At 36.5% G+C, this 25,763-nt stretch overlaps 1 protein-coding gene across 1 annotated transcript; it reads right to left on the reverse strand.

Annotated features, from left to right (window-relative positions):
• Positions 1–6,465: 6,465 nt before the first annotated feature.
• On the reverse strand, positions 6,466–25,683 carry EXO1 (exonuclease 1). Its single transcript, XM_026082126.1, has 14 exons — positions 25,616–25,683; positions 24,888–25,061; positions 23,453–23,572; positions 22,459–22,582; positions 21,578–21,715; positions 21,117–21,329; positions 19,587–19,774; positions 18,744–18,840; positions 16,708–16,924; positions 15,433–15,688; positions 12,951–13,431; positions 12,390–12,494; positions 8,613–8,806; positions 6,466–6,805 (listed from the first exon to the last, which is right to left on the reverse strand). Exons 2-14 carry the CDS (start codon positions 25,046–25,048, stop codon positions 6,664–6,666), a joined length of 2,436 nt encoding a protein of 811 aa, XP_025937911.1. The 5' UTR covers positions 25,049–25,061; positions 25,616–25,683; the 3' UTR covers positions 6,466–6,663.
• Positions 25,684–25,763: the final 80 nt, after the last annotated feature.

Here is a 25,763-nt window from a genome sequence, read left to right on the forward strand (position 1 = left end):
GTCTAAACAAGCACTTAAATCCTTAACTATTGTATAAATATAATGCTGTCAAAAGGCTCCATATAGTACTTGGTTCCATCTTTGCTCATTGAAGAAAAGAATAATCGGTTTACTACGTGTGGGCTCTCTTAACTCATGAGCTGCTGGGTAGAAAAAAAAAGTGAGGAAAAAGTGAGAAAAGTGAATCATTCTTGGGCTGAAATTTGTGGACAATTGTAAGAGGACCTCCTGAAATATGGGCTTCTCCATTAAGTGACCACACTGAACTGTCTTGTGTGTTCTAATGTATCCTACCCTACACAAGTTTAGGCGTATTAGTTTCCTTTGTGCACTCTAACAGAACTCATTGCAGCCTACAATCATACAACTAATAGTATCATTTCGTATTTTGTCGCATCAGACTTGAACTGCTACTCTTTCAGTTACATGACTTGTACATTTAACATATTTCATAAGTTTTTATCCTAATTCTTTCAGTTTCTTTTTGAGCTAGATAAATCAGAATAATCCTGTGGATGAAAATGATTCCTCTTCTCTTTTTTGCATTCTGTCAGCTCAACTGCCTGTAGTGTAAACAAGGAAAACCCATCTACCAGAACAATTCTTACTTCAGTTGAAAATTGGCTCACTTTTGGATAACAAAGTAGGCTCAGTACAATAAAAAGTTACAAAACAAGTAACTTCCTAAATAATCAGAATAGGATTTGGAAAGACCTCAACTTCTTCTGTCTCTCTAGCCACAAACAATTTTCAAAGCTCTGCAGACTTGTCCTTAAAGCCAAACAGTAAGATTGGAACATTTCTTATTCCCATTACACAAATTGCAAAGTGAAGTGTGGGAAATGAAGTAATTTGCACAGGTGACTTAGGTGACTGCAGCAAAGCAGGAAGTCAGACAGACTTCAGTAGACATGTGAGTGACTTAAATATGCCGGTACACAAAACTTCTGATTTACCCAGCTTGAAGAGGAGCAGCAAGTATTTGGATAAATGTATTTGAAAAGTGTCCTAGACTATGCTACAAAGGACAGCTTGCATAATTAACTGTTAAATACTGTTAAAAGGTAATTTATTATCTCTATCTATTATTTGCATTTCTCTCAGCTTGGATTATGAGGGAAAAAAATGCCTTTACTTAACTCCTTATCTAAAAATAAGAATAAAAGGAAACAAAGGTTTTTTAAACACAGGGCACAGGAAGGGTCATTTTGCTTCTTTAGAAATTACTACCATAATGCTGTAACTGTTAACTAAAAACACTGTAGAGAGAGAGGAAGAAAAGAAAAAAAAAAAAACAAAAAAACCCCCCCAAAACACCCAACCACACCCCCCCCACATAAACAACCCAAACTGGCTTTCTAAGTTTCCTAGAAACATTCTAATTAGTCTTAAATTTAAAAGCTCTCTTAAAAATAAGAGCGCRCATCACATACATTTTCAAGTAAAATCCAACTTTTTGGCTTCTTTTGACTTAAATTTTTAAATTGTTTGGAAATTGCCAGTTAAGCTTCCAGTAAGAATGTGGTAACAAAATATTTAATTGGTTTTTTTTTTGATTGTTGGGAAGTTTAATTTGAAAATGAGAAAGTAGAAATTTTCTTTGCTGATGACAGCCACTAAATTTAGTAGTCTGTGTAAAAAGAATTGATCCGTTAATCTCATGTGTAAACCAGCTCTGAATTGGCATGGACATTTACAGTGAAAAAACCCAAGGGCAAATTGTGTAATTTTTTTGTTTCTAGTTTTAAAGAAACAAACCAACCCATGGAAAAAAATGAATTATAGTAAGATCTAAGTTATGTTTCTTTCTCTTGCTACTATGAAAGTACTGACACCTTCTGAAAGTATCTGAAGTGGCCAAACAACAGTCTCCAATCTACTTTCAGCTGTAAAGAACTGCCAAAAAAAAATTAGTTTGGCTTCACAGACATAAATTATAGTGTATTTCTGGAATCTCACTCAGAGTTTAATCTTGAGTTCTGCTGAGTACTAACAGAAATCATTAATGGGGAAAGACAATCATCACCTCAGAGAAGTTAATATAATTAAATCCAGTTAATATGAGCTTAACAAAAGAAACATCTAGTCACTGTGGATTTTTTCTTTTTTTTAAATATTGTGGGACAGACCTTTAATACAGCAGACAAAGAAATAACACAAGCCAGTGGATGGAAGACAAGCTGTACTTAAAACTAAAGAGTCATTTGAGCACTTGTGCTATTACAAGTGTTGCGATGAATGCTCCATCACTGGGAGTCCTTAAACTAACTGCATGTTTTCTGAAAAATAAACTCTGGTTCTCCCTCAGATACTGGCCTTGAAACAAGTCAAAGGAAATGCTGCAGCCTCTGTTAACTAGGAATTTAGAGTAGCTCATAACTCCTCCTGTTTTGTTTTTTAATTGAAACAAAGAATAAAGCTTCTAATCTTTTCAAACACAGTCTTATCCGTCTTTGGTGGCATACTCCCTATATGTCTCAAACCATTTACAGTGCTCCTGTTCTAGTTTGTATGCATATTTGTAACACTAAACAGAGTAAGGTAGAAGGAACTAAAGAAGCCTCCCCAAAACAGGATCTCACATAGATATAAAATCCTGCATTTGGAACATGACATATGTCTGTTAGAAGTAAAATTTTGCCTGAAGCACTAGAGTCTGGGGAGAATGAGCTGTTAGAACAGAAACTAATCCTTTGCACAAGGAAAGTTTCCGTGACAAGCATTTCCATCCTACTGACCTAATGTTTTCTACAGCCTCCTAAACGAAGCAGGGAAATACATGTAGTTCCAGTTTCAACTGAAAAGAACTGGGGATCGACAGTACTTTTGAACTGTCCACTGTGGGAATGCATAAGCTGAACTCAACAATGAAAACAAGGGAGAAGATCCTATTCCAATAGGGGTAGTAACTCTTGTTATTCACCACAGAACATTATTCTTCCATTTGCAGAGAAAGTGAAAATGAGTTTTAAGGAATGATCCAAGAAGATCAGAAATCATAAAAACAGTAATTTAGATGCAGTGTATCCATAAAGCACCAGATTTTAGACAGAGCTGTAAATGTACATTTATTGCATTACATAAGATATGCAGGATACACAAGAGAGATGTCCCAATCATTTTCTAATAGGCGCCATTCGTTACACTTCAGATTAATTCAACTGATATTCTTGCAAAGCCTGACAAAATTCACTCCATGCCTAGAATATGAATTCTGCAAATGCGAAGAGAGTGTATGGCATTCTCCATACAAAAAGCTCAGAGTTTTAAATTCATCTTAAGCATGGAAGTCCTGCATCTCTACTAGAATGTTTGTGAACAAAGAAAAATACTTACTTAATATTCCTCTGTCATTAGTAGCATAGGAATCCTACCTACGCTTACGACCTTTCTGTGCAAACACATAAGGAGGGGCAATCCTTTCGCAAGTATGTCTTTCATTCAAAGCAAATATTAAACAGGCTGTCCAAAAAGAAACAAGTCTTAAACCTCTGAATACTTCTGAAGAGTTATCTACCTGAGCTTGAAAGAATATTCTCCACCTCATCTGATTTCCAACACTACCTCAATCCCATTCCACAGAACAGTTATATTTTGCTATTAGCAGAATTTGGCTTAAAAAAGAAAAACAGTAAGGAGAGTTATCTCCTCTCTATTGCCTTTAAGTTTTCATCATCCAGAGCTACTTTGCCTTGTGTGCACAATCCATCCTACCTCTGGCAGAGCCCACATGCATACTCTCTGCCCTGCATTGCAACCCTGCCCACCCTATTCGATAGCTTTGAAAGGCTCTATGCCATATGGGCTACCTTCTCGATGAGAAAGCTGGTATGGCTTGCCAGATTCCACCAAAAATATAAGATGGAGGCCTCCATCAGACCTAGTGCCTCAATATCTAGAGTTGTTTCCTAATACCTTTGATATGATTTTTTTGCGCCATCTTGGGCCAAATCCTTAATTCCTAAAACAAGTCACCAGTATTTTATGACAGAGAGGATTGAGACGTATATTTATGAAAGCTGTTTTTTGTGGGAACTTAGATCTATCCACTCTGGCAAGAAATGTAGTAATTCAACAGGAGTTCATGCTATTATAATAGCTGCATAGCACTTTTGAGCTAACAAATTCAGGGATTGTTTTAAGTCTCGCTTCCCCCCTTTCTTCTCTCCTCCCTCTTGCTACCATCTTAAAGCTCTTTTGAAGTCTCTTGAAACTATATTATCTGGTTTCTGCAATATTTACCCAACTGGCATAAAACATTCAGACACCCTCTCATTTCAAGGCTCAAAGATATGCAATAACACAAAAAGGCCACAGGACAGCTATAGGAGAGTCATTTCTAGACTATTACAACCGAATTCTAGGTTACTGCAGCCAAATGCAGATCTCTTATCGGTAAAAAGTGACCTCTACTGTTCAGAAAGAGATTTCCCTCCTTTTCCTCCCTCCTATACCGATAATTTTAAATTTGGTACAATATCACTCCTATGCAAAAGCATTGTTGGAGAAATCATCATACAAAGATAAARGGACAAAAAACCCAACAAAGAATTAAAATCAAAAAAGCATGTAGCTATACTGATAAGAATGCCATGTAATGAAAAAGGAGCTGGTAGCTGATCTTTGATACTAAGAATAAGAGCAAAAACCTGTCCCATAGCTTCACCACCTCAGAATCCAGTGACCTTTTGTTAAAAAAAAGTTTCAAACAAACATTAATTGCTACATAAAATCTGAATACTATGATCATCTAATACTTCATAAAATAACAGTATCAGTTAATATTATATAAAAACCCCACAATATAGCAAATTGCATTAAAAACACTATTATTTAAATATAACTTTGTTCACAGCCTGTTTGCAAAACCATATAGTCTTTAAAATATTTTTCTGTGCTACAAAAATGATTCTTACTACATTGCTTCACAAGAGGGAAATGTGGATAGTATCAGCTTGCTGTAATAAGAACAAAAAGATTCAAATAGGACAACTCAGCTGAATTTCAACAAATTACTTACCTACTTTCAGTAACACCAGTTGATTAGGATGCTTAGGCTCTGATATTCATTCTGTGATTTGGAATATTTGTAGCTCGTATCATATTTTTCCTGGAGGAATGTCTAGTCAGCACTTTCAAAAGTGAAGCTTGATTAGATCACTATTAGTGGGATTAGCTTCTCCAGGGTAGATTCACCATTTTAAAAATAGGCTATAATAATGCCATCTGCCATGTAAGAATTCTTTGAAATTTTGTTGATAGAATTAGAGTATTAATTATATGCATTATTAATGATACAGTATTAATATATATACAGAACTAAAATAGTAAAAAGAATGTTATACTGAAAGAACACAAAAGACACATACTTCCAGTGTGCTGTTTTCCTCCTACCCACTCACTCCTTGTGCCCAACCACCCTCATATCCTCCAGCTTTCAGATTCCTACTTTCTAACCAATCAAACTCTCCCTCTTTCTCTCCAAAGTCTCCTTCTCTCCCAGACATTTTTATTTCATATTTTCACCATCCACCTGAAGGAATTCTCTTAAAAAGTATATTGCAATTAAAAATATACTGTCTCTCATAGGCCAATCTAAAAGCTTCTATTTTTGCAAAAAGCTCGGAGGTGAAGGAAAAGTATTTATCTCAAAAGTGGCAAGGATACATTTCATAAGTTAGATATCCTTTTGTACCTTTGTCTGCTGCAGAAAAGATACCATCCTTTCTTGAAAAATAAGTTTGAGACGTATCTTTACACAGACTCAAATGCTGATTTTAAAGGTGGGAGTTTGAAATCCTGTCACATTATTTCATGATAATTCAGTCATCCAAGCAAGGGCCCTAAACTCCCTGGTTCTTTCCCTTTTGTTGACTGGACCTTGAAGGCTGAAGCTTGGTTTGTTCTGAGGATGATGCCCAGCCTTGAGGACTGATATTTTGCTTGGATGTTTTTGGACAAGAAAAATATGAAAAGAGCAGGAAGAACAGAAGAACATATTAACTTTGTTCAGAGACCATTCTGTTGATGTGAGGGTTTGGGGATTGAATACTTGTGATATCCCTTACTGCAGTTCCCGAATTGTCCCTGCCAATAACATAATTGTGTCATGTGGAAGGAATAGAAAGCTAACAGTTGAGAGAGAAGATCTTACCTTATAGAAATGAATTGTTACCAAAGTATGGGAAGAATAGTGAAGACAGGAACAGCCATCTGCAGGTTTACTTGTGTGTTGGAGTTAACATTGGAGATAGAAGATCAAGYTCAAGAGGGAAGAAGGAAGGGGCAGGAAAATAAGCTCTTAACAGTTAAGACACTTGAAAACTTGTTCTGGTGTTGTTATGCAAAGGCAAAACCATAGTAATGAAGTTTGTTTTACATATATAACCTATATAAAATGGTCGGGGCAACTTAAAAAAGCTTGGACAGAAGTTTAGAATTGGACTTTGAATGACAGAACGCAGACATCTCAAGGTTTTTATTCCAGTCCGTATAAAACTGTACCTTTCAATTCACAGTTTTATAAAAAATGACAAATCAATAGTCAGACTAAAATATACAGGTGATTTTCAAAGTATCTTTCCTATATTGATGAGATATACAGAAGGAAAATTTTGATACTGATTAAAAATGCATCCTATTGTGCAAACAGCTGCATACAGTTCATTGGAATATAGCTCTCTGAACATGACTATATTCAAGATGATTAAAGATTTCTTCTTCTGTTTCTGGAGTGAGCTGAATGTTATCTTTGATTGGAGACAACGGGTCTGACTTTTTACAGGATGGGAGTTTTTCATACTCTCTGCACACACAGACAAAAAGAGGGATATTATAACATTTTATGTTTCTAATCACAGATCTGTAAGAACACATGGGTTAAAACAAACAAACAAAAAAACCTCACCCAACTACCCACTCCTCTGAATAAGCCCAAAATAAATTTCATGATGGAGAGTTCTAAATCCAGCTTCACTACTGCTGAATAACTTTTTGAAAATTATTTCAATTCTGTTCCRGTTAACCTGTGAACAAATGCTAACTATTAGCTTTGCATCAGAAACACTGTATGTACCACATTCAAGGAAGTGTGTAACACCCAGAGTAAAGATACAAGTCTTTTGAAGAACTGTAGTTTCATGCATATCCTGAGAGTTTTGACAGAAGGACAGAAAAGATTAAGTCCTATGCAATTTATTTGCCACCAGTGAATGTAATTAAGACATAAGGCTAGTTTAGAAACAGCTTAAAATTGCAGGAGGTGGGGGATGCACACCAGAATACTCAAAGCTAAGCCGTGGCAATGGGAAAAACCTTTCTGTGAAACAAATCAAGAAAAAGAAAAATCCCCTAAAAAGTAATAAGCAGCTACTTAAATTAGGTAGGTTCAACAGTTATAGCACAGCAAAAACTGGATGGCTAAAATGTGGTTGTTGGGAGCAAAATCTTGCAGTCATCAGCAGAGAAAAGGAATGTGGTACTATCTACACTGTCCTATATGTCTGTACCTGGATAAATCAAAATACATGGGTGGTCTCCCTGTGAACAATCCTGGTCAGACATTCCCAATTTGACGACAAGAGAGACATACTCAAGTACTGTCACTTGCTCTTTGAAAGCATTTTTCTCTGGGAAAGCTTKGCCACTATGCGCTTTTACCTGAGTCCAAATGGAAGTAGTGTAAGTTAAAAATACATATATACATATTTCTTTTTATTAAAAAGCAGATCATTGTCCTTCAAGTTTAAACCTTGAAAAGATTTTCAGAAAACTTCAAGTTAGCCAATTTGTRGGCACAATAGAAAACAATGGCATTTTATGGTGTGCAAAAAGGTCTCTTAATCAAAGACTACCTAATATTCCATCAATTCACCCTCATTATTTCAAAAGCAGAACATATTTGATAATCAGCCACCCCAAAATGCAAAAGACACATAAGTTGAAAAAACAAAACCTGTATTTGATGTTAAATGTAATGATGATAATTTTTATATAAACTACGTTAAACTAAATGAACCACTTAAATGCATTTTAGCTCAGAATATTTCCTGGTTAGAAGGAAAAAGAAGGAATTAGTAGTAAAGAGTATATTTACCACTAATCAATACTTGATGGGTACGTCAAGCAATGAAAAAAGTGAAATTGCTTGTGAAATTAAAGAAGGGTGTGTAGAAGAAAAGATCTTTTAAGCTGTTCTTTCTGTTAAGTTGTGTGCAAGAAATATGTATAGAGCCTGCTTTGAAATAGACTCAAGTTTACAGGGTGCTAGTATTCATCAGGCCAGATGGAATAATTCAGTAATTCATTACTGATCTGAATTATGCACACATCTGTTTTCAACGCAGTGGGGACCTGTGCACTGCTTAACATTTTAGTGATAAGATTAAATTGTTTTAGAGCAGTGGGGGCAGAAGGAAAGTGGGACATTATGTGAACAGCCTCATTGTTTTCACAGCGAGACTCTTAGCACACCACAGAATATGGAAAACGCAAAACCAAGCTATCAGTAAGAGGTTCCATCTCACAGGAATTAGAAGAAAAAGAAAAGAGGGAAGAAGCAATGGGGAGGAGGGAGAAGCAGTTTAATGTAATAAGAGGTTAAAGCAACTCACCTTTTAAATTGGAAGTTTTTCCAGAGTTCACTAATGGTGGCTTGCAGTCCCAGCTTATTTTCAACATCACAGTAATTTCTCTTCTGCACAGGTGATAGTTTCTTGTTTAATCCACTTACTTTAGCTGGTATCAATGGCTTAAGCTTTGTCACAATATGTGACCCTACAGAACTGGATTTACGTAAACCAGGAACCTGTGGGATTTTAATATTACATTATAAACTGGTTAAAGCAACAACCTGCAAGCAACAGAGATGCTGCTGCTGCAAACTTTATAATCAAAAATAAAGTTCTTTACATTGTGTTGGGACAATGCAATCTGATATTACAACAATGTATATTTATGTACCTTTAGTCTAAAAAGCTCCTTGTCATACACTTTATAGAAAATTCAGTTGTAAGAATTACCAAACCAGTTTCCGTTTGTCTTTGCAACCAGAAGAGGTTGCAAAAGCACTTTTCTTTTAAAAGTAATTTTTTAATCTCTTGAATATTTTTTCCTTATTTGTTCACATGACAGAGTACAATAAACCAAACTCTTCAGTGCCAGTTTCCAGAATTTTAAGAGGTGCCACTATGAYGCAAAGGACTCCATTTTTCACAAAATCTAAGCAGAGCAAAGATAGATAACAGTACAATTACCCTAAGGATCATTGGATCTGTAGTTGGACCTTCTTATCACACAGTTTTTCTATCTGGAAGCCAAAGCAGTTGTGATTGGCCAGAATGTATCTCTGGAACGGCAACCAGTCTTAAATTTGAAGACATCAATTAAAAAAAAAAATACATTGCTTCACTAAATAATTTATTCCAGCTATTAACTATCCCTATGATTAAAAGTGTATGTCAATTCACATAAGTTTCAAAGCACTGAGTCTGTTTGACATTTACAGCACACAGAGGTTTGCTGTCTAGATTAATTACAGGGATTAGGTCACGTCAATGTGATTTTTATATTTCATGCTCTCATCCCTAACCTGAAACTCTTATATCCTTCCCCCCCCCCCCCCCCCACGGTCAATATCAGACTAACTGGCATATAGCTGCCCAGATCGCTGTTCTCACCCCTACCAATACTGATACATTATTGATTTTTATTGCCTTCTGGAATTTCACACATTTTGTTGGTTAATATTATTGTAAGCAAGTCAGTAAAGCCTCAGACAGTTCTCTCAAAAGCTGAGGATTCAAGCAAATCTGACTGTTTAGATAGAGTGTTAATCCACTGTAGCTCCTTCACATACTATTTCAATCTCTTCCCATATGCAGGACAGAAATAAGAATACCACTTAAAGCTTATCTTTTCTTTACTAAAAAAATTACCTTGCCAGAAAGTAATGCATTTATAATATTATCTTAACAACAAAAGAAATACACTTTAGACAAGTCAGCTGGATTTATTTTTCCTACCTGTGTCTAGCTTGAAATTATACCTATTGCTATCTATTTAATCTCTTTCCATTTGTGCTATGTGTGGGTATAATCATAGCATACCAATTCAATGCACGTAATTTACTCTGGCAAAGAAAATTTTAACTTTGTCTAAAACTAGAAATTCACAAATGACAAAAGGCCACAAATGGCCTCTTATTCATATTTTCCATTTATTTTCTTCTGTCTTACATATGCTTATAACTTTCCTCAGCTTTGAGAGGTAGCCATTTTGAGGCACTGGAACAACATTTTTCTGTTTCAGCTCTTCTACTAATTGATTATAGAACATCAGCACCTGACAATGGCTGGTTTCTAAGCAATCACTCACTTCCAGCTCATTATTCTAGCTTTCGCCTGTCCAAAGTACCAAAATATAATTATTTAAATAGGGTACAAAACCTGCAGAGTAGTAACCTCCTATAGTTAGTTGACTTCAAGGTCCTCTAGAGCTCATTATTTTATAGGCATTCATTAAATGCATGCATTAGTTTTAATATTAGAATTGACTAGCTAGGCACATGCATTTTGAACTGGAACCATGACAACAGCTGACAACCTCTCCAGATTTCCTCCCCTTGCTGCTAAGTTTCTGTACAGATTGGCTATGCTACTCAACTTGGCAAAATTGGAACAATTGGCCTTTTAAGAGATTGACTGCATCTTCCGTAAATCATGAACTCACTACTCCCTTCAGTGTCTTTTCCTGTACTTACCACCAGCAACAAGGATTTTCCTCATTCCACTAGTAAGTTTTACACTTGTGGTAAGCTTATCCCAAAGGACAGCTGAGCCAAAAGCAATGCTCCTGTCTTTGCCCCCTCAGTACTGGCTACTTGTTCCCATGGTCTCTCCGGTGCTAAAATTAAGACARCTCATGAGTCCAGGTAGGCCAAAGTTCTGATATAGTTGATGTATTTGCTGTTGTTGCTGAATTAGTTTTTAGCCAGGTTAGTTCTCTGGATCAACTCATTATGATTATTATTGTCAGCACGTAAAGGAATCAGAGGGAATGCACGGCCAAAGAAATAAGTGTGGAAAACCCTTCCACAAGCAGCCTGCTTTAAATGCACCCTGTTGTCATAATGGATTTTCAGCACATTTATATACTCTGAAGAGCTCCAAGCATCCTGAAAGCTTGTTTATATAAGATGATTACCATTATATTGTGTATTCCCCTATATTTTGTATATACTTTCACCCAATGTACATTTGAAGTGAGAAACTATTCTTTAAGCAAAACATATTAAACAACTTCTTAAAAAGAAAGTCATACAATTCTGAATCCCAGGATGATTTAATTTCATTGCCTAGTCTTGTTGAGGAGAACCACACAAAGTGTTATTCTAATGAAAAAGCACAGCCTTATAAACAGGTGGTAATAGTTCAAGTGTTAAAGAACAAAGATAAAAATTCCAGCTTCTTAACACAAAAGTTAATACAAATAACCACAAGATGTCACTACTGTTCTACAGAACACACACAGTTCTCCTATTCTGCAAAGGAAAGCTTGAGCTTTTTAAGCCTGTTTTAAGAGAAGGAAGCTAACAAGGGTGTACATACAAGGAATAGTGTCCTCCTTTAGAGATGAATCTTTTAGCCAATTCTAATGAAAATGCCTAAAAAGTCAGAGGACTCTCAGATGTTAAGGTCTTAGAAGTTTTGTAAACTAGACAGATGGGTAAAGCTCTTATGAATGTCACAGTGACAGAGAACATAACACGAGTTCAACTGTTCTTAGACATCTAAGAAAGCACATAGAAGACAAGCCCTACCAACAGGAAAAAGGATCTGACTCAAAGGTGAGCTCTAAAGCAAAACTGACTATTCTTCCATGCGGTTCTCTAGTGTCTCACAAGGCTTTTAACTAGAGCAACTTAAAAAACTGGTTAAAACTTTTCCCAATTCAGAAGTTTAAATGCCATTTTTCTAGTCAAAGAGGAAGAGACAGTAGAACAGGTAGATTCATCCACACCAGCAATGAAATAATGTTGTATCTTGTGACTATTCCTGGATTAGGAACATGACTACATTAATCTACATTACAAAAACCTACGTATTTAGCATGCCTGAGGAAAATTAAAAGGTGTTTTTAGCTTTAGCTTGGCGTCTTGATTTACACTGAATGAATCCCAAAGCAAGCTGCAACCACGTCAATCATAGGGGGTTAAAGTCTGTCTTGGTTCTGATGCAGATGAACAAGAAAGTAATTTTCTCTTGCCAATATATGCATATGCTTAAGATTCTTCCATTATAGGTTTAGAATGAAGTAGCATACAATCCCCCCCACACACACTGATTTTCAGTGTTCAATAGATCTCATAGTAAAATTAAAGGAATTCTTACCTTGGTCTTTGAGAGCATATTCTTTTTGTCAGTGTGTACAGCAGAAAATACTGGAGAGCTCCAAGTACATGGATTATCAGCCAGTTTTGGACTGCAGTCAGATTCCTTCAATCAAGGAAGAAAAGTTAGTTGGTTTTAAAACCAATTCATACAATGTATATTTTTATATCCTTACATTTATAATATAGTGTTCTCAGTATTTCTATAAACTTATCCAAAAGCATGAGCTTACTTTCAGCAAGCAACACTACATTGATATATATATTTTTTTTCTAAAAGACTTCTTCGGGGACTAACAAAAGCAGAGAACAAGAGTTAGGCTACCAGTTTTGATGTAACCCATCGTTTTCAGTCTTTCCACTGCTGTCAGTACAAACTAAAAACAAGGAACAGACTTGATTTTAAGCTAGTAAGTCAATCCTTGCTACACAGCTATATTAAGCACAGCCAAGTTTTGTTAGAAGTTATATTATCTGCAGGATATCATTTTAAAGAGGAGACTGTGATGCCTAATTTTGTTAGATAGTGAAAGCAAATGCTGAAACAGTGTCATTTTCTTACTTCTGCAGGAGAATTGTTAGACACTTGTGACACTCTTGAAGACTCCAAACTGCTTTCTGATATCTTACAAGACACCTGAGACTGTGAGGAATATTCCAGTTCTGTTAAGGCAGAAGACTCTTCATCTGATTCGCCACACAGTGCCCCTCTCTCGGTTTGCAACTTATTGATCTCATCTTCCTGGGATGCCATGTAGTTGCTTTTCTGTTGGTGAAACTGCTGTGACAATACAGCATGAGATGGACCAGGATTTCCTGAACTATTTTCGAGGCTGCTAAACCACTGGAAGCAACTTTTCTGTGTTTCTCCAGGAAGTGATAAGGTAGTCCTTGTAGGTTTTTCAGTTTCTGAAAACTGAGAAATATTTTCTGCTACATGTTTTATTTCCTGTTTCTGGCAATCCCTCTCCACACCTGGAGTTAGTTGGCTGTCATCTGTCTTTGCTCTAAAATCAAGCATATCTGTAGCATTGCAGAAGAACCTAAAAAAAAAAAGGAAGAAAAAAACCCAAAGTATAATATAGATGAAGACAAGGGAGAAGAAAGTTATTGCAAATGAGTATTTCATCTCCAAAAATCAATAGTAGGTCTGTACCCATCAGTCTGATTTTTTGAACTGCACTTGCAGATGCAGATTATTTTGACAATGGGCAGGTCAGTAAGGTCTTAATCCTCTAGACCCTCATGGAGGCATTTAACTTTAAAATATAACAGTAAAACTATTTTATATTTCAGTGGGAAAAATCATCTGTAAACACATCAGCCATTRACTGAAAATACTAACAAGTTCTTCATCTGGAAAACAGAAGCATCTAGGAATCCTACAAAATGTAAAGGTATATTCACTAATTATCAAAAAGCTAAGTTGTAATGAACCCTTCAGTGCTTCTTATCAAGGAAGCTAGACTCTATCCAGCTCTTTCCACATTATAGCAGCAGCTCCTAGGAGTAATTACTAGCCAAAACTTTTTATGAAACTGTGCACTGTTTTGCAGAAAAAGCAACCATCACTGACAACTCTTAATTTTTGACGCAACATAAAACTCTCAGCTTTCACTCACACCTTCCCGAGCTAAACAACACCAAAGACTTTCCTGTAAAACAGTAGCTCTCAAAAAATTCTAATATTCAGGCTATTTATGATAAAAAGTATACAATAGAAGACATAAGAAGTATAATAATCCTTTGTAAAACTAATTTAACTAGCTGCGGCCAAATGCCACAAAAAAGTCTTGCTTATGTAGTCTTGATAAGTTCAACATTCTGCTTCCCAAAGTGCTGATGCAAACATCAAGAGCAGAAACTGAATGGGATGGATAAGAAAATAGGTATTTGGCATACTGTATGATCAAGGTCTGGCTTTAACTGAAACAAACAAAACCTGCCAAAGTCAGACAATGAGTAAATGTTGCATTTTCACAAATATGGTAACTGCTTACAAATTTGGTACAAAACAGATACTCTTTTCAGAGACTTCATATGATCTTTTCCTGGAAAAGAAGCATCATCAATTCCTAACTAATTTTGATATCCATATACTGAACTGTAAAAAGGAAGACTAAAGTAGAAATAAATTCCACCTCACAGTTAATGATAATTTTCTTTTTTTTTTATTGCAAAAATGAGGACTATAAGCAGCAAATTAGGTCTTCTTTCTACTTTTCACTCGCTTTTCAGATGGGAACTGTATCCACAGGTATTTCTTAAGCAAACTCAGCAACGGCCGAATAATACAAGCTTAATCAGTGCATAGCTTGCATTTATGAAGAGAAATGATTGGSCTCAGGGAAAACAAAACAAAGCAAAATCAAACCTCAAACTGTTCAGTCACAAGATAAAATATCACTTAAATTCTTTTGCAAATGATTCGTTGTCCCATCACATGCTTTTATACTACAAGCCACTAGCAAATTAAAGTTAAATTATTGTACACATTCTTCATTCATCTCACATCTAGGTATAAATATATTTACCCCCCACCCAAACAGACTTTTCATTTTAATACAAAACTAGAACTAAAGCCTTTTGTACCATTCCTAGTCTTCTACCAAAGATCAAACATCAAGGGATTCATAGACAAGTGGAAGTGTAAAAATTATATCTCATCAGTTAATTAGATAGTATGATTTCCACCCCCCTCCCCCAAAAGACCAACCCAAATTCACAAGACACTGGATTAAGAATCAAGTTCTATTACCAAGCAGTAGCCTGATTTTAGACCAGTGATTTCACCCCTCAGCTGTTTCTATTATTCACCCTTTAACAATGAATTTAAATTTAAGACTTCAGGACACAAAAATAGCTCTTCACACATAATATGCCTAGCGCAGAGTTTTGCATCTCAGCTCAGGACTATACATGCATTAATAAAGTTGCATAATAAAGCCCAAAATAAAATACTGAAAGTGAGAAAAATGTTATTTCTGCAGCTGCAGTATTTAATAGTATTTTGGTACTTATAAGAAAGTGTGATGCAAACATACCTGCTTCTTGTTCCTGGAACAACTACAGCATCTCGCTCTTTGTTTTTCCTTTGCAAAAAGGAAGCAAATTTATTTCTAACTCTGGGCAGGGAGTTAGAGCTTTCTTTACTGAGAGAATTCTCTGAGGAATCAATGCTTTGTATCGCAGAGACAATCTTCTGTGGTTCACAGTCTTCAACACACTCCTCCTTGGCTTTTTTGGCTTTTGAAAATGAATATTGGTTCAACAGGTCTCCATCTGAGAGTTCTTCTAAATCTAAAGACAATTTAAACATCACTTAGAAGTATGCTCTAGAATTAATTACTAGCTATGAGAGAACTGAGTATTTCATACTTATTCTCACAGGCTTAAAAATATCAGTAAGATCTGGTAGGGACATTCTAGATGTTACAGCTCAGAATCTTTAACACAGTTCTTTTCTAGTACATAGCCTTAAAGTAACTTTCTATGAAGAGGTAGTTGGAGTGAAAACATAACAGCTGAGATTTAAAAAGACAAAAAAATTGCAGAATCATGCTTCAACACTTTGAAAGCAAACTTAAATTTGAAGAAAAAAAAAAAGAGTAATTAGTAAATTAAATACAAATTTTGATAAATCAAGGATTAGGAAGATACCAAGAATAGCAAAGCCAAAAAGGGAAACCTGGTAGCATAATTGGAAAGAGAAGGAAGCAGAGGAAGAGAAAGTACTTCTCAGATAAAGCGTAATGGGAACAAAGAAACGCCCCTTACATTAGAAGCCTATGTGTTATTTCAGCACATATAATTTAGATCACGTAGAAGACACAGGATAATACAGATCTAATAGATCACAAGAAAGTCAGATTGAGGAGTACCCAGGCAAGGGAAATAGGCTGCAGAAGAGTACAGAAAGTGTTCTTGAAAATTTGTCTGTCCAAGTCTCATTCTGTAAAGGACAGACTATTTTCAGTTCTTCACAAGCCATTATAAAATAGAAATTAAAACCAAAAATRTCTAAAACCAGAACAAATTGTATTAAAAATGACAACAATTGAAAAGGTTAAGCTTTTGTAACAAATAAAAGAAAGCAAACAATTAAATGTTGCTGAAAGTTWGCTGCCAAACATGAAATTGTTACATAGGCTTTAATATTGTGGCTCTGCAGACTCGCAGCTTGTTGAGAACAGAATACACAGATACTCAGAATGAGATTTTTAAGACTAAAGTAGAGTTAGACCTCTATCAAGTCAAAGATAAAAGCTTTGCTTTCCCACAACCCTCTTCTCTGTTAATTTTTCTTTAAACAAACATACCACTTCTTGGCCTTTTTGCTAAGAGCTCTTTGCCTGAAAATTTCAGCCCTTTGATACTAATTATCTTCTCAATGCCTTTGGTTGTTGCTTTCTCTGGCAAATGTGTTGTATGTAGAACAGTATTTGTATTAGGGCCAAATTTGTAGCCTCTGCTCCAAATGCTATTTACGTGGTTAGCAGATCTATCATCCCAGCCACGACTTCTCTGCTGCATAAGCTACAGAAGAAATAAAAGCAAAACATCAGTTGAATAATTTGCCTTCTACATAGTTACACAGTTTAGCATGCAAGGACATTTTGGCATTTGCACACCAAGTGCTGATATGGCTACTCCACATGAACATTTTCTTCTTGCTCCCACATTTCTCATGCTTTCCATACAAGTTATTTTTCTTCTGTTCTGCCATGAGTTCATTCCAATATGATTAACTGCTAATCCAAGACAAATTAAAAAGTTGAATTTTTATCTGTTCAAAAAACCCCTAATTTGGGGAAATACTTTCTTCAGTTATAGACAAGAACTGTATATGTTCAATCACTTCAGGAATTGTTTTTGTTTATTTTTAGTTATTTCTGTAAATAGTCTTAAGGACTTACCAAGAAGGTCTGAAAGTGACCTAACATTAAAGGCAAATGCCTTGAAAAGTTAGATTTTTACTTGTGCAGAGAATGAGAAGCATGGTTTTGTAAGCTACAGGTCACCTAATTTACACAGTCATCCTCTTTGGATATATAGATATCAACACTCAGCTAAGATATGTAAGTTCAAGTCTTTTACTGTAAACAAACATGTTCAAGGGAGGGAAGGAAGAAATACCCCAAACCTCATATTATATCATGCAAGTATCTCCAGCAGCAGTTTTTTTCAGCGCTGGAAGAGTGTGTTTCAGGTTACAGTAGAAGGACATTGCAAGTTTTTCTATGAATAACTGCCAAAGTGTTTTACTTTTCCTATTGCTGTCCATACTTTACTTTCACAAATGTGTCCATTAAAACAAAGAAAAGCAAAAAAACAAAMAAAAAATGAACCTCCAAAACCGGGTAAAATATGGAAGATTTAATTCTATAAATGCCCAATCTAGGTGGTGCACCTGATGTACCTAAAAAAATTATTTTCTCATGTTCAGTCAGTAGTAAGTAATCAGGATTATTCTGATCACTACCAAATCATTTATTTTTCTTCATCACTTACATGTAAGGAGCCTTTCCTTGGGGCTCAAGGATCACTTAAGTCAGAGTGCTTAACTGCCTACATTTTTCAGAAACTGCAGAGCATTTAAAGCAAAGTGAAAAGCTACAAGAACCAGGATTCAATTGCTACTGTACTCAGTCTTGCCCTACTGTCAAAATGAGCATAGCAATCCAAAGATAAACATCCATTATTTCACTAACACTTAAAACACAGAACCATAGCTAGGCAATTAAAAAGCAGGTATAATCAAAACTCTGATAGTTCGTAAAACAATGGATTCTAAAAGCACACCCTTATATTTACTTTTTCAGCATCTTTTAACTAAAAAAAAAAAAGACTTTATTGGTTATACCTGTTAAAAACTTAAATTTCAGTTTTCAAGTGCCATTGGGACAATTCACTTCATGTAAGAATGTTTTCCTGGATGGGAGCTTGCAAAACTGCCAGAATGAAACGTCATCTGGCGTTCTCTTTAGCGAAAGGAGAAACCAAAAAGTCACAACAATTTTTTAAAAAGTAATGTTTCAATTACTACTTAGAAAGTCTTAAAGATGCTGCAGAAATTGGTAGGCTAGACATCACTTATATTTCAGGATACAAAAATGTTTTTTGAAGTACTAATCTTTTACTCATTATCAGAAGGAAAAAAAAAGAAACGGTTTTGCCTTGGGTTGCTCTCTGACCCTTACTTCTTTATATTTATTTGTGGGAATACACAGTTTTTGTAGTAGTAGAATAGCTTTCATTGCCAAGTTAGCTGTGGATAACACGCAACCCTGTTTTCCCATAAATCTTCAGACACATGTCAGTATCCTGCTATATTATTTTAGAACAAAAATTTTACCTGGGCAGTGTCAGGGTTATAATTATCAATTTGTTCCATTGTGTCGATATCAAGGTTACCGTTAGCAATTTGAAAAGCAGTAACATCACCGAAATGTCTGTCCCCATTATATTAAAGGAAAATATCTGAATACAGACTAAATTGCAAGAACTGTAGCACAAAAATTAAAACTGCTGTTTCCCATTTTTGTGTTAAAAGGCACTGCTAGAATAACCACCAAAAGGAAAAGAAAGATACATACTACTATTCACGGCTCAGTCTGATGCAAGAAGAATTATACTAGATTTGCAGGGTTTGGCAGATCATGTAAGTCAGAAGGAAAACCTTCAGTCATCAGCAGGAAAGTTTACCCTCTTTCTCCTTCCTAACTTGTGAAAATGCCATAGTTTGAAGAGCATACAGAGACGAGTATCTATTTCAACAATCCTCTCCTTTTCCTCATTTTCCTAATCTTCCATGCTGAAATTGGGCTACACAAACATGGAGCAACATTACTTGTTCTATTGGAAAAAAATTCTGGTAAAACAGGGAATGCTTAAATTAGGCAATGAGCTGAGCACTGACTGTAAGAATTAAACTGGCTGAGATCATGACACACACAACATAGGCATAAGTTTTAAAAGAAGGTTTAAGACAACTCAACAGATTAAATATAACCTGTATTTGAGGAGTTTTCTAAAAAATAAAAAAAAAAATCAAAAAAAATCAGAGGAAAAGACTGTCTAGTTTGCAGAAAAGCCAGATTTTAGCCAATAACAAAGATGCATAGAATGCAAAATAGGATAAAACACTACAACTGCTCACCCATGTTTTTCCCCCATTATTTTAATACAGAAAGGATACCGTCCTGCATAGATTAGTGTTTCTGGATCAATATCATCACCATAGGCATTCAGAGGAACTAGTTTTCTGTTGACTGGATCAAAAACTAACTGATAAAGGAAGGTATTATTGGCTCGTGTAAAACCTTCTATGTATTCTTCTGATACTGTTATATTCATCTTCAAGTACTGACCCATTTTCTTAATAACCTGTCCAAAAAAAMCAAAAAACAAAAAAACCCAAACACTTAATTATTGCATTTAAACAGGTAAGACAATTCCATGCCTGTCTTCAGAAGCGTTACTCCAAAATCTTCAAATTTTTAATTATACAAAATTTTGGTTTTAGCAGAATATATGGAAGAGTGAAGAGAAGGAATACACAACAGCCTTCCCAAAAAGGCAATATACAATAAGTTTACCCTTTTGTTTAATTCTTAAGCATCTTTATTTGTCATTAAATGTAGAATGTGCATCCTGTTAGAAAAAGCAGCCTAGGTTTGGGGGGTGGGGAGTGGGGAGGCAAAGAAGTCCTGTGCATTGTTTTTCCACCTTAAAGTTGTTTAACATCACATAAGAGGTACAATTCAACTTTTCATAAGGTCTTCTTGTCCAACAGATAAATACAAAATCTGAATAGAAATAAGGAGCATCTCCATTAACATATATTTACTGGAACTAAGGYTTATCAAGTCTTATCCTTTACGTTACTGGAACACATAAGTCACATGTAGGTGTTTTTAGGGTAGGAAAAAACACTGAACTAACCAGCAACATTTTTGATTGCCATAAAAAGAACGCAGATTTATCCAGCAGCTCCTCCTATATATTGTTGCTAAGCTGCTTTAAAAGTGTTTCCTTATAATTCATTAATTGCCTAATACATTTTCCAGTTTCACAGAAGACATATCATGCTATTTTGAGGAGTAAGTCTGCTATACCGATGAAGGCCACAATCTGTCCTCTTTCCGAAATACAACTGATGTTTTATTTCGGCAATGTGTCCTACCTCCAAGATAATTTACTCCTCTCAGTAAGAAATAGGAATTCTGACTGGCACTATTGGACTACTTTGTACCTTTTGACTCACTTACGACTTTCCAACACTTACAGCAATGATGAATCACATGACAATTACTAAGTGATAAGCTTTTCAAATGATGAAATCTTGAAGTTTTGCTCAAAAAAAGAAGTTAACTAAAAACATGATCAGAATAGAAAAAGTTAAGTTCCCTTTTTACTTTCATGAATTGTAACTGAACTCATTGAATAAATCAAATAGCCCTTGGAGGAATAGCCCTTGGAGGATTAGTCAAATTGTTTATGTAAACTAACTTACTTTGGTGTATTTCATTAAGTATATAATAGCTTCAATACATGGATAAATTTAGCTCAGTATCTTTCTCAAGCACAGTAAAATACTTCTTTAAGCATCTCCTCAAAATGGAGAAAGTTAAGAACTGCTAGATGTTTTCAACTAAGTGTTAATCTCAGCTAGATTAATAGATAGAGGCTCCTAAAAAGCCAGTGCACTAGACTGAATTAAGATTACCTTTATAATATCTGGATTGTTAGCTAACTTTAATAACTTGCACGCTTTAGCTAACCCAATTCCATGAATTGATGAGAGGTAGTCACAACCAGAGAGAATGCACATGTAGCGGAATTTCTCTTCTGTAAACACATTTCCAAGATGCTTGCAGTTTCCTAGTCGAGCTTGATCAATCTCTAGTCCATTTCCAAACTTGTCAATTTTCAGAAACACCTGGAAATGAAAAGGAAGTGAAAACAATAATTTTCACCCATATTATAAACTCATTTTTTCATTTATACATGGGTTAATTTGTTGCACTTTGCAGGGGTAACAGAGGCTAAGTGTCAATCTTATCTCCCCAGTTTTACCTATTTATTGTAGAAGAATAAATTGATACATCACAAACACTTTTAGCAACTTTGAACTCTGCTTTTAAGATATCAGTGGGAGGTAAGGGATATTTGTATTTTCTTCCATACCTTTTTACATCCAAAAGCTAAAAGATCAGAATCTTCTGTAATTATGGCTTGAACCATGCCAGTCTTATTAAGATAAGCCAACTGAGCATCAGCTTCATAAGGAGCAACAATACAATCAACTCCTTGGGTTCGTGCAGCCTGTACATGAACAAGAAGCATAGGAACATTTTTTTAGTGATTATCTTAAGAAATCTGAAAAGAACTCCTACCTCAAAAACTTAAACTGAAACCCTGCTCTTTTCACCACAATTCTCAATGAAGTTAATATGGCTCCCCTTAAACAACTTCATATTCATGGCTCAAAAATTTGTAGTAGTTTAGATCTACATAGATCTGCTTACTAAAACACCTTTCCTGTGTTGGTCTGTAAGACTATGGTCACTACATCCGACTACAACTGCCAGTTTCATACTCCTGTCAGTTATATGCTGGACAAAGGAAAAAAAAAAAAAAAATCACACTAGAACAAATGTAATTTTGTTTTGACAGAGACCCTTTGACTGCAGCAGAAGGGTAGGGAAAAGTGACGGAAAGGTTTTTAAGTAGCCAATAATTTTTCTCTAGTCTATTCTCAGGAACCACCTTGTGGAAAAGAGGTACTGTGTTTATTCTTCATGTGGCAAAAGTAAAATCCCAGATGATATCAAAATCAGTTTATGGCGTTAGTTGGCAAATGACCATCATTTACACAACTGGGCATAATAAATCTGTAGAAAAGTTAAATTTAGTGAACTATGCTTAACATAATTCATGGTATGCAACACAATTAAAGGCTAAGCAAGTGGAGAAAATATTGCTTTTTTGAAGGCATAAAGGAAGAAATGCTACTTACTGTGTAGATTTTTTTTAAACTGTTGATCTGAACAACATTAGCAACTTACTTTAATAACTTCACGAGCCATAACATGGGTAACATTTACACTGCGCCCAAAACATTCCCTAGCTTCTGACACTTTTCCATCCCGAAGTAACTGTTTCCCTTTCAGAAGGCTGGCTTGACGCTTCCTGCAAGATAAACAAAAATATCCTATCTCAGATTTTCTTTCACTAGCACAGAAGTGCTAGAAAGGACTAAGAGAGTGGTAGGAAAAAAAGAATTGTTTCACCAGTGAACACTTCCCAAACTTATTCTACTGCCTAATGTTTCAAACATTAGAATAACTGCAAGTCATTGTGTCCCGAAGAATGCCTGGACTGACATGTTGCAACAGATAATCAGAAAAGAGTGACAATTCAGGAACTGAAATTAGCAGTGAAAAAGAAGAAGAGATGTATATTGTCAGAACACAGGAAAAGAGATTTAAATGAATCTGGGAGTATTTGACATCAGATATTTATTGGTTTGGAGGTAAGAAGGCATTTTTTGCCTCATTTCAAATATCAGAGATTGTTTGTTCGCTACAGGCTGAAGAAGGTACAAGTCTCATGAGAATTATAAATAAACACTTTAAAGAAAAACTATCACAACTTCACGAGATGCCCCATTATAAAGGAACCCAAATCCAAAGAAGGTGGTGTAATTTTAACTAAAACTACATTGGGAAGAAATACCTTTTATGTCCAGAAAGATCATGAGGACATGTCAGCTGAAAACCTTTAACTCTACACATTACAGGAACTAATACTCAGAGGTTTACTTCCTTCCTCTRTAAAGGGAGCTTTCATTTATGAAGTACTGTTCTATTTTTGGAATAAAACCTCTAAGAACAGGTTTGTATGATTTAAATGTAAATTAAATGAAATAGTATTACATTGTAAGAAAGTTTATCAAAGATTACTGCCTAACTGAAGTTTCAAGTTTTTCAACATTTTGAAAATGAGTTGAGATGTTAAACACACTGCTTTGTTTGCAAATTAATACACTTCAGTACTTACTCTCTTCGGGCCTTCTCCACTTCCTTTTTAGAAGGTAGGGTGCATCCATCAAATACCAAAATTGGTTTAATTCCAAATGACAGGAGCATATCAACAAGTTTCATGCAGAAAGCTACATAACTGTATCAGCAACAACAAAAAGTAAGAAGTGTTTAGCGAAAAGGTTTATTTTTCAAGTCTGTTGCATATTTCCTATTTGCAGGAAAGGACAAATGTAAGCTCAGGATAACTATTGTTCGAGGATGTTAAGGGGCTCTATTACGTGGTGCTGGCCCCAGCACCACAAAAAGAATAAGAATACCTGAATGATTTTTTTTTTTTTTAAGAAGGAAATGCTTCATTTCCCATTTCAAATACTGGACAGACAACTCTTTTCTTCTRCACAAGATGAATTAAGAGCTCAAGTAAAATTCAGTTCGGCTTTGCTACATGGTTTAGGATTCAAAGTTTCTTATGACTGTTAATGTTTCTCCTGTCGGTCAATTTCTTTCTTGCCTGAAGTGTACCCTATCCACTGAATTCTGAGGAAACAGTTAAAGGCAGAGCTGCATGAAATTCAGCCTTTTTCATATCAATAGAAATAGGAATGAAAAGTTTGTATCAGTTTGCAAACCAACTCTTTCTTGCCTCCAATGGAAGATTTAATCAAAATCTCATACAAATGAAGCTTAGACCAGACTAAACAGCGTTGCTTTATTTCTGAAGGAAAAAAAAGGCAAAAGGYTCATTTTCACGTAAAACAATTTTCAACCTTAAACAAGAGCTCATATTGGATTTTCAAAGACAGGGCAAGAACTTACACAAGCCTTACCTAAGCTCCAGAGCTGGAAGTGAAATATGACCACAATTTGTGTTCATCTCCTTCCTGATATAACAATATTGCTAAGTGAAATTGGAGGTTGCTTTAGAAAAAACTACTGTTACTAAGAAATATCATACATTAAGCAATGAAAAAAAACTGTGCAGGACACCTTATCCACAATACCATGTATCAGAAGGCCTCAGTATCATTCCATGCTTCTGTTGCACAGCAGTATTCATAGACTACCACTAGGTACAAATCAGTTGCTGAAAATAATACATTTGGGACACATGAATTTCATCTATGGAATCTCATCAGATTTATTAATTATTATTGGCATAGCAACATGCTGGAAAAAACCTAGCTTGCCAAGCTATTGGTAGTTTAATGGAAAATATTTTAGTGTAGACTTTTTCCAGTATTTTATTTAATATTTACTTTGCACAGTCAATAATTTATTTATGCAGAGCCAATATTTCCATTTCCAAATGGCACAACAACTGGGAGGGTGAATTCAGAGGCAACAGTTAACATGTGAAACTGTTTTAACTTAGTTTTTAGCTCAAGAAATCTCAAGTTAACAAAAAATTAATTTGTAAAAGGGCCAAGACAGAAATGTTAATGACGACTTACAGATCTGTTGGCTCTCCTTTGGCTAGTTTTTCAGCACAAGCGTAAGCTCCTTTGTGCAGCCAACAGTAGGTGTCCACAGCTACTGTCTGCCCTTTGTATTTCTTCACGTGGGTAGGCTCAGCAGCCTCTTTGATAAATTGAAGTAGGCCCTGAATTCCCATGATGTTGCTTAAACTGGAGTCCGGAAAAAGAAAAGCGTTAGCACAGCATTAAGCCTCAGTCTGCACAGGGAAGGCCAGCTCAGGCAGCAGAGGAGTTTCTTGGCTCAGCCAGAGACATCGAGGCCCCTGCGAACAGCACCACGCACCCTGCGCAGCCGAGGCCAGGGCCGGGCTCCTTTCCGCCGCCCGGCGAGATGCGAGACCTGCCGCCAGCGGTGCGCGCGGCCCGAAGGGACGCGGCTCCGGCTCCCCGGCGCCGCCTCGGGGCCTGCAGCCAGCCGGGGGCGGCAGGACCCGCCGGGCCGCGCGGGGGGGGCGCGGGGCGCGGCCCCGGCCTCGCTCCCCGCGGCGTGCTCAGGGGCTGCGGGGCCCCAGCGACTCCCGCAACCGCCCCCGCGGAGGGAGCACAACGGCGGTGTACCTGCCCGGGGCGAGGGGCTCTAAGGCGGCGCTCCCGGCTCCGGGCCGCTGCCTCCATGGGCCCACAACCGCCGCCGCCGAGCCGGGGGGGGTGGGGGGGGGGCGCGAGGGTCACCAACCGCCGCGGGGCCCCGCGCGCGCCAGTACCTCGCTGCGGGGGGAGGGGAAGCCCCGGCGCCGGCCCCCGTCCGCTCCGCTCCGCTCCCCTCGACCGCGGCGCGCGGCAGCCGCTCAGCGCTTTCAAGCAGCGCGCGCTCCGGCTCTGGCCCCGCCCCCGCGGCGGACTACGAGTCCC

The sequence above is a fragment of the Apteryx rowi genome, unplaced genomic scaffold (genome assembly GCF_003343035.1).
Source record: "Apteryx rowi isolate R43461 unplaced genomic scaffold, aptRow1 scaffold_568, whole genome shotgun sequence".
Lineage (NCBI taxonomy): Eukaryota > Metazoa > Chordata > Aves > Apterygiformes > Apterygidae > Apteryx > Apteryx rowi.